Source organism: Aptenodytes forsteri, unplaced genomic scaffold, assembly GCF_000699145.1.
Source record: "Aptenodytes forsteri isolate BGI_AS27 unplaced genomic scaffold, ASM69914v1 Scaffold325, whole genome shotgun sequence".
NCBI classification, from domain to species: domain Eukaryota; kingdom Metazoa; phylum Chordata; class Aves; order Sphenisciformes; family Spheniscidae; genus Aptenodytes; species Aptenodytes forsteri.
The window spans coordinates 1923238-1942755 of record NW_008795575.1 but is presented as its reverse complement, the minus strand read 5'-3'; the positions used below and the strand labels follow the sequence as shown (position 1 = coordinate 1942755).

The following is a 19518-nucleotide window of genomic DNA, read 5'->3' as shown; positions in this document are numbered from 1 at the left end:
GAGGATGGGGACAGACAGAAAATAACAGAGTAGCTCAGGGGGCCAAAGAAGGAGGGTGGATGCTCATGGGGAGAGAGCAAAAGCTCATGAAAAGCTGTAGCAGCACAGCAGGTTCTGCTGAGGTTTTTTGGAAACGCCACTAATTGCCTGTTCGTGGTTCTAGATACAGAAACAGATCCTAAACCACCTGGCCCACGGAGATGGAGTCCCCGCTCCTCCAGCAGATTGCAACGCTCAGCCGATCCCGTGCTGGGAGAATTCTTAGCCAATTTCTAAAATTCTGCCAAAAGTGTGCAGATCTCCGTGGGGAAAACTGATCCTGAGTGGTCCTGGTGAGGGGCAGGTTCCCATGGTCTCCATGCCCTGTGTGGCTCTCCCCAGTGTCCCACCTCTCTGCCGCCCTGGATCTCCTCCCCAGCTGGTGCCACCGTTTGCCCTCTCGCTTACCTTACCTGAAATAAACCTCCCAATAAACCTCCCAATAAAGCCTCCAGCACCAGCTGTAGCTGTTGAAACTCCAGGATTGGAGTCAATAAAATCAATATTTCTGCAGGTTGATAGAGTTTCTTCTTCCGACGCCAAACTGACAGAGCAGTAAACAAACTGGCGAACAAAATAAACTCTCCTGTGCCACGGGAAGGGGGTTCACCACCCCGGCACCTCCAGCCATCGATAAGGAGGGAGGCGTTCGGGCTGTTTGATGCCAACTTCTGTAGGTGGTTTGTCCCTGCTTGCTCTAATTTCCGTGGCAGGAGCTGAGCATGAGCCGGTGCCCCAAGACTCCCAGCTCTGCTTCGCAAGCACTTTGAGATGTCTCTCATTTGCAGAGCATATATTTGTTATGTAATAAGCGCCAGGAATTAATGATCCGCAGCACAGCTGGAGAAACTAGCATACTAAGCACCCAAGGAAAAAATAACTTTTCTTTTTTTAAAATCACTGATGGAGCCATTAGGACCCGTGTTTTCTTGCAACGAGACCGCCCCAGCCCCCAGGCACAGCTGAGCCGGGGCAGGGGCTAGCGCCGCCGTCTCTCTCCCTACTCTTTCCCTTTGGAGAAGCAATGTTCCTGCCGCTTCTGTTATGAATCATGAGGTTAGCAGCTTTTGACAGATCATAAATCAGTGCTTCGAAGTCGCTAGGACAAATCCCAGGACATTTAATCTTTAATATTAGACGTGTTTAAGGCAGTGAATATTTCATGAAGGTGCTGTTGCATTTTAGCACATCATTAGCTGTCTCTTTTTTCCCCTCTTTTCTTTTTTTGCTGCCTCCCCCTTTCCAGGCGGCTCTTCCTCAAAAATCTCAGCGGTTGAACCCCTGTCTCGCTCCCTCCTGACAATAAAGCTCTTTACTGTAATCCCTGCAAAGCATTTTAAGAACTTGCTTAGGATCCCGATGAGCACGCGGGTACCTGCCAGTCTGCGTTACCGCCGTGATGCAGGTACTCCCCCCCCAGCAGCCTCCCCAGGTCCCCACCTCTGCCGGTGTTTACAGCTCAGCCTGCCGTGCCATCAGGCACGGTGGGGAGAGGAGGGGAAGGGGGAAAAAAAAAAACATCGGCAGGAGCTCGTAACAGAAACTCCATGTGCAAATCCAATTAATCTTTTGATTTTGCTGTTTCTTGCTCCAGGTTATGTATTTCTACCAAACACAGAATCAATTTGGGCCAAGCACGGTCAGGTTTCTGGTGTGGGAAATGTCTTCTCCTGCTGTCGAAAGGGTGTAACAGTGTGAGCCAGCACCCAGAGAGCGAAGGGGAGTGTGGAGGGGAGCGGGGCCAAGAGCCCTTTAGCCGTGGGACAGGGGCACAGCATGGGCACTGCCTGCGGAGGATGGAGGTTGGGGGCTTCTGCATCCTCCTGCAGGAGTTTGGGCTGCAGGAGACTCTGCCGTCCCATCGCCATGCGAGGCGTTGGGAGCAGAGGTGGGAAGCGGACGTGGCCAGGATGGGTCGGGAGTATCCCCCCCACCTGGGAGGTGCATGGAGGTGGACGGTGGCTCTCCTCAAGCAAGGTCACGATCCCTGCTGAGGAATGAACCACTGGCCTCAGAGCTGCCCCTCTGCCAAGGGTGCAGGCAGGGCTCAGCAGGACCAGGGCAGGGGCTGGATCCATGCGGGCACGTCTCTATTCGGAACGTGAGGCCATTGGGCAGAGGTTTGCTGAGCCTGGAGAGCTGCAGGGCTGCACAGAAACACAGGTTAAGGACAGACCTTTTGCGCCATGAAATCCCATCCCCAGCTACTGTGGGTACTACATCATGTAACACCCTCCAGAAGAGCTACAGGTTTCTTGCAGCTTTCCACATCTCCTCATCTCCTCCTCCGCATCTCCTGGAGGTTTCAGAAGAGTCCAGAGTGTTCCAGATCCACGGCAGGGACCAGGAATTGACCGTGAACAAGCAGAGATGGGCAGCAGGGGAGGAGGGCCTGATGCTGCAGTCACTGACGTGCCTCTGGGACAGAGAGGTCTCATCTTTCCCTCTTCTCTTTTAGGAGAATGCAGCTGCCATGAAGGCTACGCACCAGACCCTGTCCATCGCCACTTGTGTGTGCGCAGCGACTGGGGACACAGCGAAGGGTGAGTGGTGATATGATGGTGCGTTTGCTCTGTCCTGGCGCCCATGTTGGTGAGTAGCCCAGTTCTCCTCCCCACTGGCCATCACCAGCACCAAAGACCCGGGGACTGGGCTGTGCCACTTTCTCAGCTGAACGACGTGCCACAGCTGCTCTTTCCCTCTCTGCTTCCCAGGCCATGGCCCTACACGACGCTTGAGCGGGGATATGACTTGGTCACAGGAGAGCAGGCGCCAGAGAAGATACTCAGGTGAGTCAAAGGAGTGTTCAGCTTGGACATTCAGGAGGGGAGAGCCAGTGAGGACATCCCAGCGGATGCTACCTCTTGGTCACTCTCGGCTCTGTCTTGTTGTGCTGGCTGGGGGACACGAGTGTCATTTGCCTTTGACAGACCTGAAAGATTTGTCCATGTTCTGCAGAGGGGGAAGGGTTTCCCTCTCGTCCCCTCGGCTGGACACAGCTCAGCAAAAGCGAGGACAGTGTGCACAGAAAGTCCCCCTGGACTAAAAAAAAGAGCTCGACCATCACCATGTTCTCCCTGTCGCATCTCTAGCTATTCCTCTCTCATTTGGCTTTCAGGGCAAGACCAAATGACTAACTTATCCCGTGGTGCCACCACTGCTCTGACTTCCAAGTGGTCAGGTGCAATAGAGGGCCACCATCTGCTGTGGACACTCTGTTCCTATATGACACGTTTGTCCTTATTCCAGGTCCACCTATAGTTTGGGTCAAGGCCTGTGGCTGCCTGTCAGTAAGAGCTTCGTGGTGCCCCCCGTGGAGCTTTCCATCAATCCTCTCGCCAGCTGCAAGACGGATGTTCTGGTGACGGAAGATCCAGCAGATGTCAGGTAGGAAGCAAATTTCTCGTTTTCCTCATGCTTGAGTGACCACACTGCTCTTTAAATTGTTGTTGAGGATGCAGTAATTTCTATGATAAGTTTGATTAATTTTCTTCCAGTAAGAAATCTGATGTGATAGCTCTCCAGGCTCTTTTGGTCCTGATGGGTCTAGGGCAGGCCTGTGTATATAGCTCTGAAATCTGCTAATCCAGTCAGGTAAATTGGTATGAACCTGTGGCAAGGCAATTTTAAAGTGGCTTAAATCTAATGTTAGATTGCATAGCTTAAATTGATGCATTTACCAGTACGGAGTTGCTGTCGTCTTTCAGAAACTCATACGTATATCACATCCACCCAGCCCTTGATAGTCTGCTATGGTGCTTATGAAGGGCCAAGGTCAGACCCTGGTGAAAGGCCATGTTGCCTGTCCAATTATTATACAGTTAGAGGGTTTTTTTTTTCCTTCCTTGAGTTCAGTAAATGCCCGGATATTTCTCTAGCTCCCCCATTTTGACTAGCTTGTATTTTAACCAGATGTCATTGGACTTGTGACAGTCTAGTTCAGAAGTGGGACCTAAGAGGGCATTGCAGGAGGAGAATTGCCCTGGTGGAAGGAGAGGCTGTTTGCTGGGAGAATGGGCTGAGGGTGGGAAAAGGGGGGTCCCTTGGAAAAGGAGCCAGGAAAAATGGTTGTCCTCTGTGCCCCCGCTGGAAAGGGAGCAGCAGCCGCTGCCTCAGAGAAGAGCGATGGTGGTGATTGTCCTCCTCTGCCTGGTTTACAAGGCTTTAACTGTAAACTATAAGGTTTAACTGTTTAATTCCTAAGGTATTTAGCATGTGTTCCCCTTTCCCCCATTAAATTAAGATTGAGCTTGTGATTGTTGGGTGCCAAGGAGACTCCATGATCTCTCCCTCCCTTCCTTCTCGCTGCCTTCTCCTGTTGACTCAAGACATGATTTCCTCACCTGCAAATTCTTCTCTGTGTTGCGAATCATCTTCCTGGGCAGGAGCAGGATTCTTATATTTCCCAGCCCCTTTCGTCTTGTCTTTACCCAGGGCGATGGGATGGTGGGTTTCCATTCTTCTGTCCCATCATCATGAGTCTTGGCAGGGCTATGCTTGGAGCAAGTGCCTACACAACCTATGGCAGAACCAGGACCGGCATCCAAGAGGTCCTCACTTCCAAGTGTGTTTTTGTGGCTAATTAGTGCTTGTTCCCTCTCCTGCAAAAAGAGACTGATGGTACAATCTGTCACAATATGGCTTTCTTAGGAGCATTGTTTTCCTTGTCTGCAGAAGACTACTGCTTTTAATTTGAGAAGGTGAAGGGTCGCCTTGTTGTATGTTAGCATTTTCTAAGCCAAAATGCCAGGAGAACAGTATTTCTTTCTTGCCTCCTCACATCTTCATTAAAAGTACCTTAGTGAAAGTAGAGGCTAGGAAGCTTGCTTTCTTCTCCAGTGCAGTAATTGTCTCTGGGCACTGATCCTCGTGGAAGAGGATGGGGTGGATGAACGCCAGGCAGGAGGGGGGGAGTTTCTGGCACGGAAGCTGTTGCCTGCTCCCCTCATAAATAGAACCTGAACTGAGAATCCCAGGTATAAATATTGGAGTGACTCAGGTAGAATAAGGGAGGTGAGTTCGCAGCGCTTGTATGTTATATACAGGAGATGCTAAATTATTAAAACTTTAATAAACGTAATAATAAATATTTGATGTTGAATTATGGAAGGTTTCACAGATACAGTGAAAACCAAAAAGCGATCTATTATTTCTGCATTAGAACTTAAACACTTCTCAAACAGGGACCAGACTGCAAGCTCGGGGTCCCGAGCACCCTGGCGTGGGTGGAAACCAAGGTGATACCGCCTGAGCAGAGCCTGATGGTGCGGAGGAGCTAATGCTGGGGCTGTTCAGGTCCACTGCAGTCGGTGAGCAGGGACGTTGCTGTGTTTGGTGCTCACGGGCATCGCGTTGGCCTGTCTCCAAGAACCTCCTCTGAGGTTCTTGGGTGCTTTCACACAATGAGAAAGGTACTTTTAGAGCTGTTTATCTTGCAACCTCTTTGCCTTGTCCCTCTGGACTGCGACAAGTGTTGGTAGCTTCTCAAGGGAGCAGTAATGCATCAGTTTTGGTGGTTCAGATGTCCAGATGATGACCCATGATGTCAGACCTACCATTGGAGGTGAACACGTACTGTTCATTGTGTAGGTGTTCAAACACAGCTATCCCTCTGCGCGGGGGGAACCTGTTCCCCGGGCTGTGGGACCACGGTAACACTGCTGTCCTCCATGCTGGCAGCTCCTGCAGGTGGTTCTGCAGTGCTTGAGCTCTAACACAGTCACGTCCCCATGCCAAGGGGCAGATCCTAGGCTGTATCACACCAGCTGCAGCATGGCTGTGTCTCAGCACCTGGAGTACCCTGTTTGCTGTCCTGTAACGCTGTGCTGGTAGCTTAGTCCTGTATTTCTTGTGTCTTTAATAAGGAGCGTGCTGCGTTTCTCCAGACCTTTCATTAGCCTGACACCTTTTGGCTCCGGGGTCACTTGTCTTGAAGAGTTTAATGGAGGGAAATTGCAGAAAGCCTGGTTTAGAGAAAACAAGCGATGAAGTCTTTACAACTCAGAGGGTTAAAGGTTCAAACGTGGCCTTGCTTTTTTATGAAGATGCTTGAGACTGCGGAAGGGACAGGTGGGGCTCTGCCTTTCAGCAGCTCTCCAGAGAAATGCTGACTCCCTGCTGCTTCTCCGGAGGGATGCTGTTCTCCGTGTGTTTCACCGCTAAGCAGTGCAACAAGCTGTACGCAGTGCGTTGGTGGATGGGAACGAAGGGCCCAAGCCTCCTCCTGCTGCTGCAGCCAACTCATTAAAGAAACTTCCTATAGACAGGAGCCAAAGGTCTATGTGCAAACATCCCAGCGGGGATGCTCCCATGTGTGCTGGGGCATGAGTGGGAACAGGACTTTGCATGCAGAACTCGGTGGTGGAGGTTTTAGGGCTGTGCATCATAAATTAAGCACGAGGGTGCTTAGGCTTAATGAAACTTCTATGTATAATTTATCAGTAACCATATTGAGCATCCCCTCTTCGACCCCAGAATCTGATCCTCTGCACGATGATCACATCGGTCGCGCGTCTGGGATCGTGGCAGTCACGCTATGGGTGATGTCTTTGTTCATATGGGGTTGGCCAGCAGCACTGCGGGGCTCTCCCTGCGCTGGGAAGCCTCCGGCTTGGGCTGGAGGCTGGGTCCTGGGCTGGGCAGGCTGCCCCAGTTGCACATGTGCTGCCAGGACAAGAAATACCTCCCAGTCCCACCTTGTCTCGCTTGTTTTCAAAGACCTCTCTTTGCTTCCCTCTCCCCGTTGCTCCCATCCCTCTCTCTTACCTGTATTTCTCCCATAACCTGGTGGTGAACAGTAGTCCATATTTTTTTTAAACAAATTACTACTAGGTGTTTCATCCTTCTGCTGGCTTTCCCTGAACACCTTGCCATCTGTTTTTGGCCCTTTAGGAGGTACCGCTTGTCCTGTGGGACCAGAAATCGCTCTACTTGCGGCAGCGTACACCACTCTGCCCCATTGGCAGCTCACGGGGAGGACCTGCACTCGCAGCCCCCGGGTCCCACTGCCATCAGCACCGAGCATCCCTGCGGGGGATAATAAAAGCATCCCTTGGGGCGCAGCCGGCTGCGGGGGACCGAGAGGGGAGATAACCCGAGGGGCAGAGCATGGCACTGGCAATCGCCTGGTGGTCCTGGTTCACCGTGCCACCCGCTCTGCAGAAAAGTTGATAATCTCTGGTGAGCAGCTATAAATCAGAGGCGCGAGCCTCAGCTGCCGCCTGACATGACATATAGCTCTATCGTTATGGCAACCATAGAAACAAATAAAAGCCTTGCCTTCACTTGACAAGCCTTTGAGATGTCCTGATGGAGAGACAAGTGTTCAGCGGCAGAATGAATTCTCTTGAACTCACTGTCGATTCATCTTCGTTTTGCTCCCAAGTGAGCCCCTTTGCTCTCTGAATTCTTTGCTAAAGTACAGTGAACTGGATTTTTAAAATTTTTTTATTTGTTTGGTTTTTTATTTTCACTTCTCTCGGTGGCTGAGACCTCTGCTCCCCAGCTCTGTGCCCACATGCATCCCATCTCGTGTCGAGGACAGGAGCTGGGCTTTTGCTCCCTGCCTGTGGCTTTCCCCGGCTCAGCCCTGCCGTGCCCTTGCGACGCCACCGCTGCCCCAGGCTTACAGGGGTTTTGCAGTGATTCGGGTGCTCGTGATTTTGCAAGTCGGTGCCGAGCGCGGCGGTGTCAGGCTCCCTGGGAGCGGAGGAGGATGAAAAACAAAGTGGATGAGAAAGGCAAAGGGAATCTGGGCCAGGAGAGGGGAAACAGCTTTGCTGTGGCCACGCTGTCGTAGCAGCAGCAGAGCTCATCTGCCCTGTGCCTTAGCCTCGTGCCTTATCTGCAGGAGCACAGGAAAATGGGTGCTGCTGCAGGTGAGCACCACTGAGGCTCAGGAGGTGGGCTGGGCCGGTCCCCGTGGGCAGCATGCCAGTGGGGTACGGGCAGGAGCAGGCAGAGGACACCTTGTCAGCTCTTCCTGCCATTCGGTGCAGGAGATGCCATGGGAACTTGGTCTTTTTTTCCCCCTTTTCTGTCTCCTGGAACAGAGCGGGCTGTGATTTCTGGATGCTCGGTGCTGGAGGGACCCTCAGCCAGGAGGTCGGGGAAGAGGGGAAACCCTGGTTTTGGGCTGTTCCTCAGGGGAGTTGCCTGCAGAGGCTCTTGCTCCGTTGGTGCCAGTAAAGCAGCCGTGAGCGGCTATCAGCAGGTGCCCGTGATAAATGGACGGCTTCACATGATGGAGCAAATTGATCATTGCATCACCAGGCGCAACTTACTCATTTCTGCAAAGAGGGCAATTCATTACCGTGCACATCACAGAGACACTGTCATTCCCGCAGATAACGTCTCCGCCGCTCTGGCCTGGGCTTCTTATCACCCAAACATGCCGTTGTCTTGCAAAAAGTGGTGGAGAAGCAGCTTGCAGTGCTTAACACAGGGATAAAGGCAGCCTTTGGCCTCATCCTCTGGAGGGAAAGAACAGATGCTTTACAGAGAGGCAGCCACCAGTCCCTGCCCTGCATCTGTCAACTTAGCATCATCCTGGCTGCTTACTGGGATTTTTCCTACTCCCTGCCTCCCACTTTGATTTATGAGTGCAGGTTAAAAGAGTCAGGTACGTCTCACTTGGCTACAGGGTGACTAAATAGAGACGTAACCTTGCGGCAGCCACCGAAGGGTGTGAGCAGCAAAATGAGAGGAATTACAGGAGTGGTGAGATGAAGAAATAGGGGCAGAGAGGAAAGGGAGGAAAAAAAACCTCAAAACTCGAGCTGAAATCACCCCGGGAGTATCTAGGGTAGGTCAGAATTGAAACGTGGGTCACCCAGCTCCTCTGGGAGGGTGCAGGGACCTCACAGCCCTCAGCATGTCTTTTCCTGATCCATCACCAGCCGTGGGTGATCTTTCATGCCCAGAAGCAGAGGGGCATTTCAGCCCTGCCTCTTCAGGGGCTTTTAATAATTCCTGCTACGGGAATGCCAAGTTTCCCTCTCTGTCTGTGCTCCTGTCCTTTGTGCGAACCCACTGCCTTTTTGAGGTCTTGATGCTGGGCCGTAAAACTGCACAGAAAATTATCACACCCGTTAGGGGTAGTGGATGTAAATTTGGACGTGGCTCGTAGGCAAATCCATCGTAGGGAGCACCAGCAACAGCTACAAGTTTGGCAGCTGAGCGATTGCTGTTCCTCTCATCCATGGAGCTGCAGAGCCCAGGAGGGAAAAACAACCCAACGAGCGAACAGATTTTGTTTATATATTTATTGAGACAATTAAAAAACTATGACACCCGCCAAATCTGTAAACGCTGTCTCACACCCAGAATGATTCCCTTTAATGTATCTGGGATCTCCTATCACAGAGTAGGGTTTAGCATTGGGCTCTGCAGCCGCCCCTTACGCCAGATCTGCTGCTGTAGCTGTGTGTCCATCCATCCAACCGCCTGGAGCAGGATCCGTGGTGGAGCAGGATGCTGCCGGTGCCGAGACAAGCAGAGGGTTTAGCGGGGGAGGCAGGGGCTCTGAAACACTGTGCTGATGTGCGTGCTTAGCAGAAGGGGGGATGCAAGGCAGTGAAAACAGACCTTGGGTTTCTTCAGTGAAAGGAGTTCTCCCGTCCCTGTTTGATGGTGTTATTTGTTTTTATGTCCCTGCCTTTGCTTCTTGTTAAACATTGGCCAGAGCGTGCTTTGTAGCTGCCTTTTCAAAGTGCAGCCCCGTGGCCTCCGTGTTTATACAGCCTGTCTGTACTATTCTTCCTGAATTACATTTCTGCCCCCCATCGGAGTTTTATTACCTTTACCTTTGTGTGCATCTCCTGCCTGCGAAGGGGACTAGAAGGTTTGCAGGCGGGAGAGGGACCAGGCGGTTCATCCCTCCCCCAGTGCCGTGCTGGGGCAGCGGGGGCCTGCACCAGGCTTGGGATGGGGAACCTTTGCTCTCCTCCTCCTCTTCCTCCTCCTCCTCCTCCTCCTCCTGTGCTGGGGAGGGAGCTGCGGTGCTTTTGGAAAGGATCAGGTCGCTGGGGATGGACACAGTGGTGCCAGGCCAGCACTGCGAGGCCAGTTTGTAGTGCAGGTACTTGAGCCCCAGCAAGTGCAGAGTATTTGGGGTCAGCTCTCCCATTTCAGAGCGAGCTGACCCACGTCACCTTCACCCGGTGCCAGCCGAGAGCATGTGGCTGCCCGGCCACGGGGCTGGGGCTTGGAGCTGCACTTGCCGCTTGCTGGGGACAGGAGAGGGACAGCAGAGGAACGAGGATGGTGGCAGCAGCAGGAGGGACAGGATTTCCTGGGTGCCTGGGGAAGGATGCTCCGAGTCCCTGCCCTCTTGCCCAGGGCTGTCCTCAGCAATTTTGTCCTTAAGGCCCCGAGATGCTTCAGGGCAAGATGGAACGATGGCCTCAGTCCCACCTGGATGTGCAGCTCTCCTTCAGCGTAGCTGTGTCAGCGGGAGATACGGTCCCGGGTGGGGCAGTGACATTGGAAGTGGGTTAATACCTTTTCTTCAGCTATTTCTTAATGCAGCTTAGTAGAAAGAGCTGGCACCATCCACCAACCAGCTCTGATGAGATTTCAGTTGCCTTAAACTTGCCCGACGTGGACTGTGTCTGCTCCTCCTTTCTCATTTTTATCTCCCGTAACTACCATTGGATCACTTCATCCAGAGGACAAAACTAGTAAAATTCAGCTGAGCCGAAACGTTCCTGGGAGCGCGCCAGGGACCTGCGACAGGCTCCGCAGCCGGCGCAGGGAGGAGAAATCATCTCGGCGGAGACGACGGGAACGGAGGTGGACACGAACAGGGGAGCTTTGTCCTTCTGCTTTAAGGGCACCACGAGAAGACACTGTCCCTTGCAGGCTTGGGAAGGACTCTTGGAGAAGATGGACCCCTAGGTTTATTTTTATGGGGGTTTTTTAATTGCTGAAGGGAAGCGGGGATGCACACGTTGCTGCAGAAGAACATCGTTCTTGCTGTGGAGGCACGAGGGAAGGCAGCTATGTGCAAACCAGACAAAACCGAGGGGGAAAGCTCCGGTTCAGCTTTCACCCCAGGGCAGGCAGCGACCGTGCAGGCACCACGGCTGCCAAACCCAGCAGCGTGGGCAGCCAGGGCCGGGCACGGGGGCAGCCGCAGCTGGCGAACCAGGATGGCCGCGCTCTCCGAAGACAAATGAAGTTAATTAGTTTCGGCTCCTGTTTCTGAGCAGCCAGAGCTGGGGTGATGTTTCCATTGGCTCCGGTGGACTTGGTACAGTGCCTTATCGCCACGGCTGCTGCCCCCGAGGGATTTGCTGCACTCTGGGACGTCACCCCAGCTCTCAGGGTGATTTATTAGGGCAAAATGCCCTCCATTCCTCCCGCTGGCCTCAGGGCAGCTGAGGGAACCATCAGTGCAGCACTTTTCAGACAGCTCAGAGTAACTTTGCTCATGCTGTGCTGGTCCTTCTCATTCCACACAGTTTCCAGATGCAGGAGAGGTGCTCTGCAGGCTCTCCCTGACCCCCTGACCTCCAGGCAAAGGAGCAAAAGCAGCTAAAAATGAGGTTAGAAGCACCAAAAAGCTCAGCGCGTGGTTTAGAGGCAGCATGAGTGTTGTACAGAGCAGGGGATGGTGCAACCCTCTCTGGCGTGGCCCATCGGCTCAGAAAACCTTTCCGTGCTTTGCTGCAGTTGGCCGGCAGGACCGCAGCCGGACCGGACCGTGCGTCAGCTGCAAATGCAGCTCTGTCCTTTGCCTCCGCCCTGCCCAGGTTTCACATCATTGCCCCTTTTTGTTTGTTTATTTGCTGTTTACTCAGCTGCTGCTTTTCTGATTTAGATGTTTTTAAGTACCCGTCAGGTCTTTCTCTGGTCTCTGCAAATCTGGCTGCTGGCTATAGAGTGAAAAGCAAAAGCTTTCTTGACTTTTTCCTGCTGCTGCATGTTTAAAGCCTGGAGGTCCAGTGGGCGGTGATGCTTTCCTGGGCACTACGCTGGAGTGCGTTAAGCAGAATATTATTCTGAGGGACTAAATCAAAGAGTGGTACAAAGCTGGAGAGGTTTGGAAGGAGCGCTGGGGAGTGAGCAGGAGGAAAAAAAAAAAACCAAGAAAATTTAGGTGAAGCCTTGCAAAAAAATAATCCCATCTTGGGAATTGCCCTGCTTTCACTGCCTGAAGAATTACTGTGCCATAATCAATTCAGCTGTAGACATTTCCTGCGGTGTTTTTGATATAATGAGGTGCTGTTGGCTGCAACCAAGTGCCTTTTATCATAACGCAGATGGGTGCAGTTAGGGACCTGCTGCCGTGCTGTGCCGTGCCGTGCCATGCCTTGCCGTGCTGTGCCGTGCCGCAGGCTGCGCCGCGCTCAGGGCCGGGCTCCGGCAGGACTGAGCAGCGCTGGCAGTGGCCGGAGTGGATGCAGGAAAGGCAGCGCTGGGAGGAAGGGGGGGGGATGATGGTGTTGATGGACCGCAAGGTCTGTACATAATTCATCTAGCGCATGTTTCTCCTCCACTGGAGGAAACGAAAGCAGCTGGCATTGAGCAGGCTTTGGAGGGGAGGCACATCGGGGGGTGAAGAGCCCCCAGTTGCATCTAGGGCACTTTCAGGTCTGTTGGCATTGCAGCTGAATGGGGTTTGAGGGAGAATGTATTCATGTCTCCTGCAAACAGGAGGTCTGGGAGTTACACATGGGGGTTTGTCCCAGGCATCACATAGCCAGGTCGCTCGGTGCAGACCAACGTTGTTTCGCCTTATATGTAAGGCAAAACTGGCTCAGGCTGGGGTACTGTCCGCCGATGCTGCTCACCCTCCCGGCTGGCGGCTCTGCCGTGGGCTGTCCTTGTGTCACTGCCTCGCCACGTCCACCCCGGCACTGCCCCTGCCCTGCTGCAGGGCTCTCTCCCAGCAGCAGCTCATCGGGAGCCACGCTGAACCCGGCAGCACACAATTAAACACCAGCTAATAACTTCCCTGCTACTGCAGAGGGCTTAAAATAACATAAATGAAGAAGCTGAGAATTAAGGCAGGATACTGTGTAAATATGCGCTGAGCTTTTGCAGTGAGAAGTCTCTTTGTTCAGTTCAGTCCACATTTCCTTTTTTTTTTTTAATCACTGTGTATCGAACACAGATGGGCCAGAGCTGAAGATGTTGGTTCTGAAATGTGGTTCCTCTGGAGTTGGACACAGCTTGGCGTTAATGATAAAGTTGTGGGTGGTCCAATAAAGGGCTCCTTGACCCATGGAGTCCAAGGGGTGAATACATTGCTTATAACCATCCATACCAGACATGATCTATACATGTAACAGGCCCCTGACATGTGTTAGAGCTCTTCTACTGAAGTAAATGCTGTGGAGCAGCTATTCTGCACTACCTCCCCAGGGGCATGCCCCGAAAACCCTGCAGGAAGGGATGGAGTTAACCAGCCAAAAGGTTCTTGATCTCAGCCCCCCATTTTTTCCATATGTGCCCATGCTGACAGCCCGTAATCTGCCATTAACCCTTTATTAACTCAAAGCCTGCCCTTATTTTGAAGCATGACCTTTAAGCTCAATAACACCAAGGCTGTTTTCCCAGGCGGCAGTGTCTGCAGAGGCTGAGTGACATCTGGGCAGGCAGCCTGGTAGCCTGCAAGCGTTGGTAGTGGCTGCCGACCCGGCTCGCAGCCCGGCCGTGCCTGAGGTCCCTGCGTAGGGGTTTGGTAGGTGTTGAGTGGTGGTACCCCGTTTCCCCCTCTTGTTCCGTGGTGATGCCTTCCTTCAGGGAAGCTGTGGGTTTCTGCTCGCCTCCTGCCCACAGCCAGTCTTCGTGGTGGCATTTTACCTATAAGTTGGTAGTCGGCTTCTGTTTGGGTCCAAAGGACGTTGACTGTTTTACTGACAGCTAAAATGAGCCCCCTTAGACCTGCTCCAGGTAGTTGGGATGGGCACCACTGCAAGGCAAGACTATTTATTATGGATGGACTATTCCAGGATATCTGTCTCCTTAGTTCTTGCCCTTTCTGAAAAGGTGGCTCATGTTCCCTGTTCCTGCAGGGAGCTGTTGATGGCTCCGGTTATCATCCTGCATCTCCCCGTGGGAAAGGAGACCTGGGGGAGGCAGGGTGTGGTACTTGGCTTATTTGAGCCAAAAAGCCAGCACTAGATGTGCTATGAGACTTGGCTTCTTCTCTCCCTTAGAGGAGCTTCTTGAGGACTTAAGGTAGGAGCAGATCATCCCTACCTGATGTGACCATGGGCAAAGCTGAGCCCGCCCTTCCCACCCTCCTGCCTGGGCGGTGGGTGCTGGGTCCAGGTGAAGGAGCCCTCCTGGGCTTGTGTTAGTTTGGCTTGGTGCCAGACCAGTGGGATGACATGGGTTTCTTGGGGTGAAAGCCATAATTTGTGCCCGAATAATAGATGATCTTGGTAGAGGAGGAGAGTCAAGAATGGCTGCCATTGACCTGAAGGGATTTTCATGGCATCTCATTTGGAGCTCAGGGAGACTTACAGACCCCTCCTTTCCTGGTAAAACCAGGATATGCTGCATCATAGGCAATTAATTATAAATGGAAACCTCCTCTTTTATGGAAGCCTGGTTTATAAAAAGAAAAAAAAAGAAGCTTTTAGTCTGAAAAACTTCATTGCAATAAAAACAGTGCCTGGCTTGCTTGTAAAGCACAAGTGGGCAGCAGATGGGCTCAGAAGCAGCAGGGGTAACTGGGTGGGGGGACACTGCTGGTATTTGGGGAGCAGCTGTGCTCATCTGCTGCCTGGCTCCACGGTGGAAAAGAAACCACAATAATTCCTGCTGTCCCCTTGCCTGGCCTCGAGAGGGGCCAAGAAACAGGTGGTATTGAGTACAAATCTGGTGAGCGGTGCAGGGAGAAGCCCCAGTTGTGGTGTGCCTTTTCGATTCATCAGCTGGGGCTTTGCAGGGATTTAGGGGAGCATGAAAATATTTCCTGCTAAACATCTGGCTCCCTGACACTGCGTGTGCTCAGGTTGCAGGCAGGGGTGGGGAGGTGGCAGCAGCTTTGCTGTCCCTTTGCTGCTGGGATGGTGGTCCTGACCCCACCACCGCTTCCAGAGCAGATGGGTGGCTGTTCCTGCGGAGGCTCTTCTCCTCCTCCTGTCCCTGTCCCTTGGTGTCATTCCAGCTGTGCAGCTGTGGGTGACAGGGCATGCAGAGAGTTGAGAGCATCCCCACAGATGCTCCAAGCACTCCCCCAACCTTTCCCTGCGGCACTTGGTCAGGCAGACAGAGAGTGTTCCCAGAATAGCCCAAAATAGTCTCATTTTTGGGGATCACGTGGATTTGGCTGTGCAAAGCCCGGCTGGAGGAGCTGCAGCAGGTAGCTGAAGTCCCTGAGCTCTGGCCTCTCCGCGGCAGCTGTGACAGTCTGACGTACGTCGACACGTCGCCTGCTATAACGGGTTTTCTGAGCTTTGCAGGGTTCATCTGGTCTCTCCTGGGTTTCCCGGTGCGAGCGGGGCTGGGGGAGTTTCAGGCTGGGAAGGCTCAAGCAGTTTAGAGGGAGCTGAGCTGGTTTGCAAGGCCAGCACGGCGTCTCTGTGTGCAGCATTGATCCTGCTGGTCTCCGGCTCAGGTGCCCACGCAGGCGCTTCCTCGAGAAGTAAAATCCAGCGCCAAGTGCTGGGTGAGCTATTTAGGGAATCCATGTTTCTGCTCTGAGTTGGTGCCACAGAGTCCTGGCAAAGTCAGTCCCACGTCCTCTGCCGCAGCTACGACGCTGCCAGGAGCTGCTGCGGTCCCTCCTGCCATGGCGTGCCAGCACGACCACGCAGCGTGCCAGCATCTGCCCCACGCGTCTCGCAGTGAGGGGTTTTCACCTGCAGCGGTAGAAATGCCTCAGCTCTGGGAAGGGCTGTTTCTTCTTGCAGGAGATGATGTGGCTGCAGAAGGCAGAGGAGGACACGCTTGGGGACTGCACTGGGCATGGCCCCACAAGACTTGCTCTTGCTCTCTGAGCTGGACAGTGGGAGCCTGGGTGGGAAGAGGCATCAAGTCCTATGACTTTGACACTGACAGACTTTGCTCCAAACTCCTCCATCCTCTGATGAGAGTCCTGGTGCAAATATCAGATAGGACCAATCCCCAAACAGCTTGAGCAACGGTACTGAAAGCTCCCTGTCTCATCTTCCAGCACAGCTCAAAGGCTGCTTTTGCACGGTCTCTTAGCCACCTCGAAGTTCCGTGTGAATCCTTATCCACGGTCGCTTTGCTAATCATTTCCCTGCATCACTCTATCAAGTTATCTGTTGAATTCCAGACAGGCCAGGTATTTCCCTTTCCTCAAAAAAACCAATACAAATTCTCTTATCACAGAAAGATAAGGGGTGAATCTGATACACTGCAGAGTCAACAGGTAGACAGGGAGAGAGGCGACAGGGACCAGTGTGTCTGGCAGGAACTGACACCCCCCCCCGCTGCCTGTCCCGCCTGGGCGTGGCTGTTGTGCATCGACGCCTGTTGATGGGGTTGGTCCCTGTGGGGATGTGCCAACTCCCCCACCGAGTCCATGAGCTGTGCAAGCCGCCGTTGGCACACCCAAGAGCTTCCCGAGCTTCGACCAGCTTCAAGCCCTCCTTGGCTCAGCCCGTCCCAAAGGTCTCTGGTCCCCTCCGTGTCCCCTCCCAGCACGGAGCCCCCCGTGCCCTCCCCAGAGCCACCCGAGGAGGGGTTCCTGCCTTCTCCTGGTGACAGAATCGATACCAAAGGCCTCCATTAATATTCTAGGAATGGCAGAGAAGATTGACTGCCTCATTAGCAGGCATCGTGTGAAACTCTGACAATAATTAACAACTCAACGGTCTTATTTGCTGGCCTATCACAGAAGTATTCAATCAAAAATGTAATTTGCTCGACGCTCCCATTTACCATAAAGAGAATATTCCTTCAAAGTTTTAAATAGACTAATTAAGAGGGAAGAAATACAGGGAAAAAAATTATTAACAGTATAGTTTTAATGGGAAATTACTGGAGCGTATTAATAATGCAATAACCATTTTTAACAGCTGTCTGTCAGTTTGTGGGCCGGGGTAATTAAATTAGTCACTAAAGGGTTAGTCAAATTAGGTGTCGCAGAGCAGCGCTGGGGCTAACGAAGGCGCATAAGGCTTAATGCTCTAGCACACAAAGGAGGATGAGATGCTGAAGGAGGATGAGATGCTGACGTTCATGGCAGGATCCCTTCGAGGTCCCCAGGGATCATGTTGGGGGAGCCCCTGGTCACCCCAGGCACCGACATCTCACCTCTCCTCGGTTTAGATGAACCCGTCGTGCCGGGTGATGCGAGGAGCGGGGCAGAGCTGTGCGTTGGCAAAGGCTGGGTCGTTTCCGGGAAAATAATAAGAAAGAGTCTTATCTGAGCATGAGCATGGCCCAGGGTGGCCTCCGTGACGTCTGCTTCAGCCTCATGCTGCTCGGGTTTTTAATCTCTTTCCGAGAGCCAGAAGGCAGCTGTGCAGGGGCTTTTTGGCAGTTGCTTTCAAGGCTTTTATATTCTGCAGGTTTCAGGCTCGCGTTCCCCCTTCCTCCACGCCTTCGCCCCTTTTGAAATGAATCGCAGTTAATTTTGGATGCTGTCGAGCCTGAAAACACATCTTTCTTGCCGCCAGCCTATTAAAAAATATATTTACAGCTCCATAAAGCAAAGCGAGCTGTCAAGGTAACGTCCTGCTGGCTCCTGTGTGTTCAGGGCGGAGAGTAAGGATTTGGAGGGGTACTTGCTTGTGTGATCACACTGAAGATTTGAAGCCCAACAGAGAGGTTTCTGGCTGAGAAAATAATTGTGTCCAGCCTGGGGAGGTGTTCGTGGGAAGCATGGTGCCCGGGGGACCTGGGGTGCTTGGGTTCCCGGCCAGGGGATGCTGCTGTGATTCCCGTTCCTTCTCTGCTCCGTAAATCAGGATGGGAATGCTGGCCTCTGGCTTTGAGTGGGAAATGATTACTCCTTTCAATGTGTTTTTTTGGGATTTGAGACATTTTCTCCATTTTATATTGATGAAGTAGGACCTTCTTTATAATATGTTCATGTGGAAAAACTAACCAACACAAAGCAGTAACAAAAGCCCAGAGAAAAACCCTCACCCATCAAGAGGTACTAAACAGCGTGGTGGTTGGGGTGTTTGGAGGGCGTAGAGGTCTCTGACCTAAATCATGCAGAGCAAGGACATAAATTTCCATATATCGGCTAAATGTCTGGGCTTTTCTGGGCAATTCTCTTGCTCTGATTTTTACAGAGAAGCGCTCTAGAGATTTGAAAGTGATAGAGGTGATGGCAAAGCCTGTGTGTTCCCGTGAGAAGTTTCAATTTTCATGACTCAGTGGGGTTGGTTTTGCGTAATTCTTTCTCCCGTCACCCCTATTTAAAGTTTAAGTTAACTAGAGACAACCCTACCTGCCTGAAGTGCTTGGGACTTTCTGCCCCTCTTTTTATATCATTAAGATAATAGATGTAAAGCTAGCAGTTGCTTTAACTGGGTGATTTGGGGGGAAGATGTGCTCCGCATGGCACGTGGGGGTCAAATAAATACCCAGTGGAAGCAGCTCTGGTTCAGCTGTTGGCTCTTTGGGTTGCTTCAAGAGGAGAATCCTGGGAGAAGGGAAATGGTAAAACCCATCAAACCCACCAAAACACCTCAATATCCCAACAACTGCAAAAACAATATTCCTGCCCGTATTGCAGCAGGGTGAGTGGCCGGGCTGGGCACTTGGGCGAAGGCAGGCCCTCCTCTTTCTCACATGTTGGAGAATTACAAGCCGTATAGATTATTTTAATGGCCGTATTACTTCCAACTGTGCCTCCACCATCTGTTCTTCCCCAATTACGGATGCAAAAACCCAGCATGTTTCTCCATTCTGGCAGTAGAGAATGAAATATAAGCGCTGTAAAAGGGTGTATATTCTTTCAACAATGTAGTTAGCACCTGCAATATTTTGCTCACGCTTCCGACCTGCGTCGGTCGCGATGCTATGCTTGGTCCCTCCGCACCGGTCCCGGACGATGCCCGGACCCGTGACAGCAGAGAGAATCGTTGATAAAAGGAAGAGGCTGGTGTGCTACATCATTTGTCCAAGCCGTGCGGGGCAGCTGAATTATTAATGCTGACCAAGCACCTAAGTGCTACAAAACTCGACAAGAACCTCTTACCTCCGGCACAGCGATAAACAGGATTGAGGCACGGTGGGAGAGAGGGAATTAAGACAGGACATCAAAGACTGGATTCCGTCAAGTAAATCACGCCATTGCTTCAGTAAAAGAGCCCCTAAATGTTTTATTAGGGATTTTCAACAACTACCAAAATTAAGATGGAAGGGATGAATTATTAAAAAATAGATTAACTAAATTAGCCTCTGAATTAAACATGAAAGGTACCTATCGGGAGTGGCGTGGCCGCCGTGTGCTGCAAGCATCCTAGTCCTTCAGCCGGGCACGGCAGAGGTGGCCTGCAGAGGGGGAGTGGCGGTGCCGGGGTGATGGAGAGCCGC

At 52.2% G+C, this 19518-nt stretch overlaps 1 protein-coding gene across 1 annotated transcript in view; it reads left to right on the top strand.

Moving 5' to 3' along the window:
• The window catches only part of ASTN2 (astrotactin 2), a 315832-nt gene that overhangs the window by 106091 nt on the left and 190223 nt on the right, over window positions 1–19518 (top strand). Inside the window, exons 7-9 of the mRNA XM_009282254.1 lie at window positions 2498–2582; window positions 2754–2828; window positions 3289–3426. Of these exons, the coding sequence (XP_009280529.1) occupies window positions 2498–2582; window positions 2754–2828; window positions 3289–3426 (298 nt within the window). The remainder of the gene's footprint in view (window positions 1–2497; window positions 2583–2753; window positions 2829–3288; window positions 3427–19518) is intronic.